This window comes from Nomascus leucogenys, chromosome 10 (assembly GCF_006542625.1).
Source record: "Nomascus leucogenys isolate Asia chromosome 10, Asia_NLE_v1, whole genome shotgun sequence".
Classification (NCBI taxonomy): domain Eukaryota; kingdom Metazoa; phylum Chordata; class Mammalia; order Primates; family Hylobatidae; genus Nomascus; species Nomascus leucogenys.
Window position 1 is genome coordinate 40,486,019 of NC_044390.1, and position 12,560 is coordinate 40,498,578.

At 39.1% G+C, this 12,560-nt stretch overlaps 1 protein-coding gene across 3 annotated transcripts in view; it reads left to right on the plus strand.

The window, feature by feature from the left end:
* Positions 1 to 11,735, plus strand: part of ZNF529 (zinc finger protein 529) — a 59,970-nt gene extending 48,235 nt beyond the window's left edge. For all 3 annotated transcript variants that reach the window (XM_012499932.2, XM_003259789.4, XM_030820056.1), the window contains 3 exons: positions 1,611 to 1,704; positions 2,697 to 2,823; positions 9,642 to 11,735. In XM_012499932.2, the coding sequence (XP_012355386.1) occupies positions 1,651 to 1,704; positions 2,697 to 2,823; positions 9,642 to 11,098 (1,638 nt within the window). In that variant the 5' untranslated portion in view covers positions 1,611 to 1,650 and the 3' untranslated portion in view covers positions 11,099 to 11,735. The remainder of the gene's footprint in view (positions 1 to 1,610; positions 1,705 to 2,696; positions 2,824 to 9,641) is intronic.
* Positions 11,736 to 12,560: the final 825 nt, after the last annotated feature.

Here is a 12,560-nt window from a genome sequence, read left to right on the forward strand (position 1 = left end):
ATACTTTCCTGTTTCTTTGCCTGTCTTTTGTTTGTGGAAAGTGGACATTATAGACAATTGTTGGAACTCCAGTACTTTTGTCCACACCCTCTGCCTCAGGGCTTGTTATTGGTACTTGTTTATTTCCTTGCTTAGTGACTGTGATGTGGTTTGGCTCTTGTATCTCCACCCAAAACTCACCTTGAATTGTAATAATCCCCACATGTCAAGGACAGGACCAGGTGGAGATAATTTAATCATGAGGGTGATTTCCCCCATACTGCTCCTGTAATAGTGAGTGAGTTCTCACAAGAGCTGATGGTTTTATAAGGGGCTTCCCCCTTAGCTCGGCTCTCATTCTCTCTCCTACCACCCTGTGAAGAGGTGCCTTCTGCCATGATTATAAGTTTCCTGAGGCCTCCCCAGCCACACAGAACTGTGAGTCAATTAAGCCTCTTTCCTTTGTAAATTACCTAGTCTTGGGTATATCCTTATAGCAGCATGAGAAAGGACTCTCTGGATTATTTTAGTGAAGTCTATTCCCACCATGTTATAAAATCTCTGATGTTGCTCATTGGGAGTACAGCCTTGCCTACTTTTACAGACAGCATTAGATGATAGTGGTTTTGACAGGGTGTCTTTGAACAGCTCCCTGACCACCCCCAGCTGTTAAGCACCACTAATTGCAATTTAATGGCAGTATTGCTTTCATAAGTGCCCTGGAGTATACATTGCTTCACAGGCTAATGTAATCAAACTGGGGCTTTTTTGAGGTCAGTGTTTGAGATTTGTTCTGACAATAGAATGTCTTCCCAGGTGTCTATCAGTTTCTGTCTGGCAAACAAACCACCCTACAGTATAACATACATCTCTAATCTATCAACCTCCTCCCAATTGCCCTTCACCAAAACTTTCAGTTTTTGACATTGCCCTTAGGTTTAAACTTCTCCACATTCTGTTGCAAGTCAATTCAGTTCCTTTGAGGAGCAATACAGAACTCTCTGTTCTATGGCCTACTTCTCCCCCTGGACAAAATCTCAGAGCCACCATTCTAGTGCTGGAGGTAGGGACAATGGCATGCATCTCTCTGAGTGATTCCCCTGCTTTAGGAGCTGAGTGCTTGGTAGATGGCAGATGGGGCAGCAGCCAGGTCTCCCTGGCTTGCCTGTTTGGGCATGGAACACCTGCCCCGGAAGCCAGGACACAACAGTTGGAACCTCAGTATGCTCAGCAGTACCACATCCAAGTTAAAGCCTATATTTCATGTTTTGGGGCTAGGCAGAGGAAGGGAGTCCTCATTCTTCAGCTGTGCAACAGGTAACTGGGGCAGAGTGAAAAGTGATGATGTCTTACCCCACCTAGGAAGATAGATATCCGACTGGGGCAAGGGTTGAAAAGTGGTGAAGAAGCCCCGTGCCCTTGGCTATCCTGTCTGGAGTGGAGTCTTTGTCACCAAGATAGAATGGACAATGGAGGGGCTCAGGTTTGGTTCACGGAGTCTAGACTCTCAGAGTTCTTAACATGTTTTTTGAGATTTTCTTAAACTAATGTTTCTTCATTTGCTGTACATTCCTAGCACCATTTCCAGAGACTTTAAATGGTGGTTCTTTCTTAAAAAATAATTTTTACAGTTTCATTGGGGATCATGTCCATGGAGCTCCTCATGCTGTCATGCCAGAAGTGGAATTCCCTGACCAATTCTTTACAATTCTAACCATGGACCATGTAAGTTAACTATTTCTCTTTTCTTTGTGATATTTCCTTTTTCTGATTCTTCCTACCAAACACCTCTGTCAAAGAACCTGTACCACAACCCCATACTTCTTCACTTTCTAGTAAGGGCTGGAGTCTAACAGCACAGTGTCCCTCCTGTGTGCCTCTATTCCCCAAAGAATGTTCAACAATCCTATGTGTTCAGTCCTTTGTCAAGAGCAGATATAAAGCAAAAGTTGAATCCCTAGACTTTTCCTTGTCATATTCTTGGATAGGGAAAAAGCAGATGGATCTGTTTGATAATTGGGCATACTCTGACCTTCTCCACAGACTTGAGTTTCCAGGTAGATTGGATTTGATGTTGAATGGCCTCAAGTCATACAAAATGATGATGATTGTAGACGCAGAATTGGAGACAACCTTGTCTAACCTAAACGTGGGAAAATAATTAAGGCTATTATATTTTTAACAAGAAAACTACTCTGTAGCCACTAAAAAACACTTACTAAAAACTTTATCGCTAGAAGTAATAATTCTTATTATATAATGTGAAATAATATGTCACATAGTAATGAACTTGGAGCTACAAGAAATCTTTAATTTTGTTCATACCCCATTTTCAAAGTTAGATATTTTTCTCCTGTACAGGGGAATGACAGTGTAGAAACTTACCTTTATTGATGATTCATGAGGCAGGCACATAGCATGAAATATGCTTGTATATAGTACTTCTTTTAATTTGTAAACTGGTTATTAATTTCCAGACATGGTTGGCTAAATAAGAGATCCCATAAGTATGCACAAAGATTTCAGTGGATCAGAGGGAGTCTTGAAAGATGATAGTCTGGTTTGGAAGCACTAATTTCCTTACTTCCCATGTCACAGTCTTCTTTTGGCCTCCTTGTTTACTGTCCAATCCCCTTGCTATAAGGCAATTCCTCTTGTCTTTTTCTCAAAAATATTTCCTTAAATTTTACCTGTAATGTACGGGTTTGTTGTTTCAGGAACTGGTGACACTCAGGGATGTGGTCATCAACTTCTCTCAGGAGGAATGGGAATATCTGGATTCTGCTCAGAGGAACTTATACTGGGATGTGATGATGGAGAACTACAGCAACTTACTCTCACTGGGTAAATTTATCTGCCTCAAATAACTTAGAATATACTCTCTAGACTATCAGCTGATACTCAGTGAACTCAAGGCTATGTTTTGTTTTGTTTTTGAGATGGAGTCTCACTCTGTCACCCAGGCTGGGCTGCAGTGGCATGATCTTGGCTCACTGCAACCTCTGCCTCCCGAGTTCAAGCGATTCTCCTGCCTCAGCCTCCCGAGTAGCTGGGATTACAAGTGCCCGCCACTATGCCCATCTAATTTTTTGTATTTTTAGTAGAGACAGGGTTTCACCATGTTGGCCAGGCTGGTCTTGAACTCCTGACCTTGTCATTCGCCCACATTGGCCTCCCAAGGTGCTGGGATTACAGGCGTGAGCCACTGCGCCGGCCTCAAGGCTATGTTTTAAGAAACTAGGTGAACTTCTGATTTCAAACACATGCTTTCAGTATTGTCGTGTTGCAAATGACATCTCCATTAGTCTTTAACATTCTTCATGATATTCTTACCTTCTCAGGCCCTTCGTATAATTTCTACCTTCTTTGATACCAAGAAGCTAGATTTGACTTATGGGACACATATAGCATATCACTGAGACATTACAGGTTGAGTATCCCTTATCCAAAATACTTGGGATGAGAGTGTTTTGGATTTGGGATTTTTTTTCAGATTTTGGAATATCTGCATATACATAATGAGACATCTTAGGGATGGAACCCAAATTGAAACACAAAATTCATTTATGTTTCATGTACACTTTATACACATAGTCTGAAGGTAATTTTATACAATGTTTTTAATAGTTTCGTTCATTCATGAAACAAAGTTTGTGTTAAGTAGTTATGTGTATTTCACTTGTAGCATCATGTCAGTGCCCAAAAAGTTTAGGATTTTGTAGCTGAATTTCAGATTGTAGATTAGGCATGTACAACCTGTACATTGTGTTTGAGGTCAGAATTGCTATAAATACTTTATATTCTTACCTGCCGTCTGGGAGAACTTTTAACATACTGTGTGTCCTGATTTGTTATGATCGTTAAAAGAATCTCTACCATTTATATATTGATGGATTGATAAAGAGTTCATATTCATTTCCTCCCACCTGCTTTATGGCTAAAGAACTTTGCATTTAACATTAAATTAGTATTTCACCAAGGACCTTTTAATAGCTCAGAAAGTTACTAACTTTCCTCTCAGCTTCCATAGTTCTTGCCTTCTACTTGGCCCCGTCCTAAGCACTTTACATAACTGACTCTTGGCTGGGCGCGGTGGCTCGCGCCTGTAATGCCAGCACTTTGGGAGGCTGAGATGGGTGGATTGCCTGAGCTCAGGAGTTCGCGACCAGCCTGGGCAACACGGTGAAACCCCATCTCTACTAAAATACAAAAAAATTAGCCAGGCATGGTGGCATGTGCCTGTAGTCCCAGCTACTCAGGAGGCTGAGGCAGGAGAATTGCTTGAACCCGCTTGAACTCAGGAGGTGGAGGTTGCAGTGAGCCGAGATGGCACCACTGCACTCCAGCCTGGGCAACAGGGCAAGACTCCATCTCATAAAAAAAGACTTGTTTAATTCGTACAATAACTCTGTGATATAAGTGCTATTTGTATTATTGTTGTACAGAAGAGGCTGCTTACAACAGAGAGTATTTAGGTACTTCTGCAAGGCTACACAGCCACTTAATTGCAGAGGTAGGCTTTCTACTCAGGCAATCTGGCACCAAAGACAGTATTTTTTAACTGTTATACTGCTTCTCCAGACAAAGAATTAGTATGGGTTTAAATAACATAAGAGCTTTCTTTACCTGTCTAGTCTCTTTATATTTGATAATTCTGTGGTTACTCTAAGGTGAATGTTTTTCCAGTTCCCTCACATTTCTCTTTTCTGACATCTTTATCAATATAATTTTGATTTTATTTAGTAAAACTTTAGCCAATTCTCGGCAACAGAGCGAGACTCCGTCTCAAAAAAAAAAAACTTTAGCCAGTTCTCAAAGCTGTATTTTAAAAATTGGCTATAATAAAAAAATACGTTGTTACATTTCTTTGTTGTAAGCAGTCTTCCATTTCTAATCCAATTGGGATCACCTTACTGGAGGAAGGGAAGTTGCTCTATAGAGTTTATGGGATGTGAAAGAAGACAGGGCCAGGTGAGTGATGGCCAATGAGTGATAGAAAGTCATTGCCAAAGCACAAAGCCCATCTGGTCCAGGAGGGAGATTAGCCCCTGTGATTCCGTTGGGAAAATCCCTTCAAAAATAAAACCTTTTTTTATTTTTTTATTTTGATTTTTATTTTGATGCTGTTGTTTTTATTTTGATGCTGTTGTTGTTGTTGTTGTTTTATTTTATTTATTTATTTTGTTGAGACAGAGTCTCACTCTGTCACCCAGGCTGGAGTGCAGTGGTGCAATCTCAGCTCGCTGCAACCTCTGTCTCCTGGGTTCATGCCATTCTGTCTCAGCCTCCCAAGTAGCTGGGACTACAGGCGCACGCCACCACACCCAGCTAATTTTTTGTATTTTTAGTAGAGACAGGGTATCACCGTGTTAGCCAGGATGGTCTCGATCTCCTGGCCTCGTGATCTGCCCGCCTCGGCCTCCCAAAGTGGTGGGATTACAGGTGTGAGCCACTGCACCCAGCCCAGACTGTGTTTTTGTTTTTGTTTTTTTTGTTTTTTTTTTAAAAAGAAACAAAAGCCTGGCACTTGGAGGAAATTAAGATCTTCAATGCCACCAACTGTTTTCCAGTTCATCTTGTATTTAGACTTACGTATGTATATATTGACCAAAAAAAAAGTGCTCATTCATATTCTCAATATTTATTCAGTGTCTATATTGAGACAGATATCAGTACAATGGTGAACAAGACCAATACAGACTCTGCTCTCCTGGAATTGACATACTAGTTCTTGAGATGTATAATAAACAAGTAAACAGATAAGTAGAGAATATATATAGTGATATGTGTAAGAATAAAGGGATACAGTATGATGGAGAAAGAGCTAATTCAGACAGTGTGGTCAGAAACCAATCTGTCTGGTCTTAATTTGGCATTTTATAGATATACAGTTCCTTTTCAGTGATTCACCTAATGTTTTTGCAATTGGAAGTCCTCATTGGAATCAGTTTGTTTCAATTTGTCATTCCGTTTATATATTAGTTGCTGTCATGTTCTTTGGTAAACTTTTGTAATTCTAGTAGGAAAGGCAAAGAGGCTTTTTTAATTACATGTCTTTTATATTACTGTAAGTAGCCACCTCAAATGTTGCACTAGAAATTTTCATACCTTCTATTAAGTCTCATTATGTTTATTGATTTTATTGTTTCAGTATACATTAGCCCACCAGAGTCTGATTTTCGATGTCCAGCTGTATGAATATTGGATGAAATTTTGATATACTGATACCATGTTTCTTATGGTGATTTCTGTGCGCTTTGGCTTTATCCTTTAATCTTTGAATTTATTCTCACTTTTTGTCAAAAGCTTATCCAAGGCTCATTCCATACCCTCCCTATCCCAGACCTAGCATTGAATTGGATATGAGTGCATTTTTCTGGTTTTGTTTAGTTTAGCATGTTTCAGTACATAAACTTTTTTCCCATTTAACTCTTGTATTGTCAAAATGGTGGCACTTTAGCTCTCTCAAGCTATTTTTGTGTCCCTTTGATGTGACCCACTGTTGTAAAACTTTTTTCTTTCTGGCAAAACATTACAGGTTACATCTCATACCTCCCCTGGTCCAGATCATGATTCAGGTCTTTGTTCTAGGATTCCTGGCTTATTATCTGGTTTGTTTCAATAACAAAGACAATAAGGCATGGTTATGATTTTTCTGTTTCATGGAGTGAGTGTTTGAAAATTTTATCTCATTCCAGGAATTTGGTTTTTTTCCAACTATTGTTGCTTTTTGGGTTGGTTTTAAATATCCCTTTACCAAGAAATTCATTCATTAGTCTGCATTTTCAGCTTTATTAGCATAGGAGTCTTAATAACATTTTGTGTATGTTTTTATCACATTGTGATTGCTAATTTCTCACCTTTTCTTTAGGTCACTGTTTTGTCTTTAGTAGGATATATACATTGGTTATTTTTACTTTTTCTTTTTTAAAAAAAAAGCATTTAAGTTTTTACTTTTTATGAGACAAATGTATTTGCGTTCCATAGATGTCAGTTAGAAATGTTTTCAACATCATGGTTCTCTACAAACTTTGTGATTTCAGTTACATTTCCACATTGACTCAACAGTTATTTAATAGCGAGCTTCTTTTTCTTCTTCTTTTTTTTTTTTTTTAAAGACATAGTCTCATTCTGTTGCCCAGCCTGGAGTGCGGTGGCGCAATCTCAGCTCACTGCAACCTCTGTCTCCCAGGTTTGAACGATTCTCCTGCCTCAGCCTCCCAAGTAGCTGGAATTACGGGCATGTGCCACCAGGCCCAGCTAAGTTTTTTTGTATTTTTAGTAGAGACGGGATTTCGCCATGTTGGCCAGGCTGTTCTCAAACTACTGACCTCAAGTGATCCGCCCACCTTGGCCTCTCAAAATGCTGGGATTACAGATGTTACAGCCACTGCACCCAGCCTAGTAGAGAGCTTTATTTCTAACTGAAACTTCTTTTGATTTACTGATACTGGCACTCAACTCTGGTTTTAATGTTGTTGTCAGATATTGATGCCTGCATTATTTCATCTTATACATAATTAAGTCACAGAAAATTATTCTTGCCCTTTATCATGCAGTGTTTATGTGTTGCTCTGAGTTTTCCTCAGGCATTCTCTTCTCTCATTGTTGGCCTCCAGATGATGTCCATAAAATCCTTTGCTACAAAGTGCCTTCCAATCTTGTCTACCTAGACCACATTCTTCATATGATTCTGTTAGCATATGCTCCTTAATATCTGAAATATATTTTTGGAAAGTACAGCATTAGTTGACTTTCACTATAAGAAAATGGAAAGGAATATCTGTAAAAGAACATAAAAGAAATAGACGAAGGTGGGAGAATGGCACGAACCTGGGAGGCACAGCTTGCAGTGAGCCGAGATTGCGCCACTGCACTCCAGGCTGGGTGACAGAGCGAGACTCCGTCTCAAAAAAAAAAAAAAAAAAAGAAATAGACGAAAGTTTTAGGAGGACAGTGGAGTAAATGTAAATATGCTGTTGAAGAGAAGTAAATAACACATCTCATCTTGATCGTATGTCTTCATTCCACATGTCAATCGTGGCTCTGCATAGGAGGGAATAAGCAATACTGGTGGGCAATATGTGTAGGTGGAGAAGCAGTTGGAAAATAAATACATATGAATGTTTGCCATATTTATGTATCTTACTGTATTATAAATATACACATGTAATCACTAATACAATGTGAGGGTTGGGAGGCATTGATAACTGGAATTATTCTTTTTTTTTTTTTTTTTTTTTTTTTGAGACGGAGTCTCACTCTGTCGCCCAGGCTGGAGTGCAGTGGCGCAATCTCGGCTCACTGCAAGCTCCGCCTCCCGGGTTCACGCCATTCTCCTGCCTCAGCCTCTCCAAGTAGCTGGGACTACAGGCGCCCGCCACCACGCCCAGCTAATTTTTTTGTATTTTTAGTAGAGACGGGGTTTCACCGTGGTCTCGATCTCCTGACCTCGTGATCCGCCCGGATAACTGGCATTATTCTTATAGTTACATAATTATTTTGATAATTATTGTTTCCTAGTGACTTATCTTTGTTTATATGCTTTTATTTTTATTTAGATTCATTCATATAGTGATCTACTTTTCCTCTAATTATCATATACTATGTCCTTAGGGCTTGTTATAGATTGGCACATGAAAATTTATTACATTTGTCCTTGTGGAATTTAAGGAATAAGGAAGTAAATGGTGTAAGAGAAAAGTACTGAATACACAACTGAAAAAAAATATATGAGGGTAAGGCACTAGATACGGGATTAGAAACAGAAATGAAGTTATTTAGGGTCAACTAATATACCCTTTCTGAGGATATCTTGAGACCTTAACAAAGAAAAGAAGCTGGCATACAAAGAGACCATTTATGTGAAATGAAATGTCCTGTGGATAGCTCTAAATGATAGGAAATTTGTTTCGATCTAGGAGGTGAAAAATGATTAGGAGAATGGGTTAAAATGAGGTGTTTTTTTTTTTTGAAACAGACTTTCACTCCGCTGCCCAGGCTAGAGTGCAGTGGTGTGATCTCAGCTCCCTGCAGCCTCCACCTCCAGGGTTCAAGCCATGCTTGTGCCTCAGCCTCCTGAGTAGCTGGGACTACAGATGCATGCCATCATGCCCGGCTGTTTGTATTTTAGTAGAGGCAGGTTTCACTATGTTGCCCAGGCTGGTCTCAAAGTTCTGAGCTCAGGTAACCCACCCACCTTGCCCTCCCAAAGTACTAGAATTACAGGCGTGAGCCAACATGCCTGGGCAAAATGAGGTCTTACAAACCGCACCTTGTTATTATCCTCGGTAAAGTTTATTTTTGGGGAGGAAAACCACGAAAGTGTTGGTATATATGGATTATCAAATTTTGATCTGCATTAGCATTACCTCTACAAGATGCTAGTGACTAGTTCTACATCTACAGATTTTGATTCCGTTTAACCAATGAGCTTACCAGGTGATGACCAACACACAAATTTCAGATCCACTGACTTAATCTTTTACCTTTATCACAATCCTCATAATGTTTATGTTCTGCTGTTACTCTGTGAGCTCTCTTTATCTTTCATAACAGTATTTTAACCAATTCATGTATATGGTGAATTATTCTTAAATTGTCTCTTCTTTCTATAACTTATTTTTGTAGTACATGAAAATTATTTTTTTCCTTTCTTTCAGATTTGGAGTCCAGGAATGAGACTAAGCATTTATCCATAGGAAAAGATATTATTAAAAACACTGGTTCTCAGTGTGAGGTAATGGAAAATAGCAAGTTACATGGCCTTGAAAGTTCCATTTTGAAAAATGACTGGCAAAGCAAAAGCAAGATTGAAGTACAAGGACCTGAAGTGGGATATTTCAGTCAAATGAAAATCATCTCTGAAAATGTGCCCAGTTACAAAACTCATGAATCTCTTACTTTACCTCAGAGAAGTCATGACAGTGAGAAGCCCTATGAATACAAGGAATATGAGAAGGTCTTCAGCTGTGACTTAGAGTTTGATGAATATCAGAAAATATATACTGGTGGAAAAAACTATGAATGTAATCAATGTTGGAAAACCTTTGGGATAGGTAACTCCAATATGTTACAACTGAATATTCATACTGGTGTGAAACCTTGTAAATATATGGAATATGGGAATACATGTAGTTTTTACAAAGACCTTAATGTATACCAGAAAATTCGTAATGAGAAGTTCTATAAATGTAAGGAATACAGAAGGACCTTTGAAAGAGTTGGAGAAGTTACTCCACTTCAAAGAGTTCATGATGGTGAGAAACACTTTGAATGCTCATTCTGTGGGAAATCCTTTAGAGTGCATGCACAACTTACTCGACATCAGAAAATCCATACTGATGAGAAAACTTACAAATGTATGGAATGTGGCAAGGACTTCAGATTTCATTCACAGCTTACTGAACATCAGAGAATTCATACTGGTGAGAAACCCTACAAATGTATGCACTGTGAGAAGGTTTTTAGAATTAGTTCACAGCTCATTGAACATCAGAGAATTCACACTGGTGAGAAACCTTATACATGTAAGGAATGTGGGAAGGCTTTTGGAGTATGTAGAGAACTTGCTCGTCATCAGAGAATTCATACTGGTAAGAAACCCTATGAATGCAAAGCATGTGGAAAGGTCTTTAGAAATAGTTCATCCCTGACTAGACATCAGAGGATTCATACTGGTGAAAAACCCTATAAATGTAAAGAATGTGAGAAAGCATTTGGAGTAGGTAGTGAACTTACTCGACATGAAAGAATTCACAGTGGTCAAAAACCTTATGAATGTAAGGAGTGTGGAAAGTTCTTTAGACTTACGTCAGCCCTTATTCAACATCAAAGAATTCATAGTGGTGAGAAACCTTATGAATGTAAGGTATGTGGGAAGGCCTTTAGACATAGTTCAGCCCTTACAGAACATCAGAGAATTCATACTGGAGAAAAACCCTATGAATGCAAGGCATGTGGGAAGGCCTTTAGACATAGTTCGTCCTTTACCAAACATCAGCGCATTCATACTGGTGATAAACCCTATGAATGTAAGGAATGTGGGAATTCCTTTAGTGTTGTTGGGCATCTTACTTGCCAACCGAAAATTTACACTGGTGAGAAATTATTTGACTGAAATAAATGTATAAAGTGGTTTTTTCTGATTTTCACAGGAAAATACTGTGGATGGATTTAATAGGTAATCAAGGCAATTCAGTATCTCCCTCTTTTAAAGTCTGTTTTTAGACTTCATGGTCATTCTGTATGTAGACGTAGAATTGCTTAGTCATAGCTGATATATACTTATAGCTTTGTTAGATGTTGCCAAATATTTCTCCTTTTTATGTTAAAAAGAGTTTTTTTCATGAGTTTCTCATCCTGGCATGTTTTGTTTACAATAGCTTTTGATGTTTGTATTATTGCTCTTTTGACTATTCAGTTTTTTAATTGTAATATTACTTCAGTATCTTTTCTGCATTGTAATTCTTTGCTTGTGATATCTATACTTACTTATTTTCCTCCAGAGAGTTAGAACTCCTAGTCAGATACAATGTATTTTTACAGTCTTAACAGCTCATCATTTTGTGTAATGTTCTTGTTTCATTTTGAATGATAGAAGTGTGATCTCCTTTCCATTTTCATCAAATTGTTGACTTCTCTTTAAATTTCTACTTTATTTTGATACAACATATTCCCCCAAAAAAAACACATACATAGGAACTGGTTATATTCCACCATAACACACACACACTATATACATATAGTGTATATATACATATTGTGGGGAAAAGAGAGATCAGATTGTTACTGTGTCTGTGTAGAAAGAAGTAGACATAGGAGACTCCATTTTGCTCTGTACTAAGACAAATTCTTCTGCCTTGAGATGCTGTTAATCTGTAACCCTACCGCCAACCCTGTGCTCCCTGAAACATGTGCTGTATCAACTCAGAGTGAAATGGATTAAGGACTGTGCAGGGTGTGCTTCGTTAAACAAATGCTTGAAGGCAACATGCTTGTTAAGAGTCATCACCACTCCCTCATCTCAAACCACTCCTAATCTCAAGTACCCAGAGACACAACACACTGCAGAAGGCCGCAGGGACCTCTGCCTAGGAAAGCCAGGTATTGTCCAAGGTTTCTCCCCATGTGATAGTCTGAAATATGGCCTCGTGGGAAGGGAAAGACCTGGCCATCCCCCAGCCCGACACCCGTAAAAGGTCTGTGCTGAGGAGGATTAGTAAAAGAGGAAGGAATGCCTCTTTGCAGCTGAGATAAGAGGAAGGCATCTGTCTCCTACTCCTCCCTGGGCAATGGAATGTCTCGGTGTAAAGCCCAATTGTATATTGCATCTACTGAGATAGGGGAAAACCGCCTTAGGGCTGGAGGTGGGACATGCTGGCAGCAATACTGCTCCTTAAGGCATTGAGATGTTTATGATATGCACATCAAAAGCACAGTACTTTTTTCTTAACCTTGTTTATGATGCAGAGACATTTGTTCACCTGTTTACCTTCTGACCTTCTCTCCACTGTTATCCTATTATCCTGCCACACCTGATAATGATCAATAAATACTAAGGGAACTCAGAGGCTGGTGCC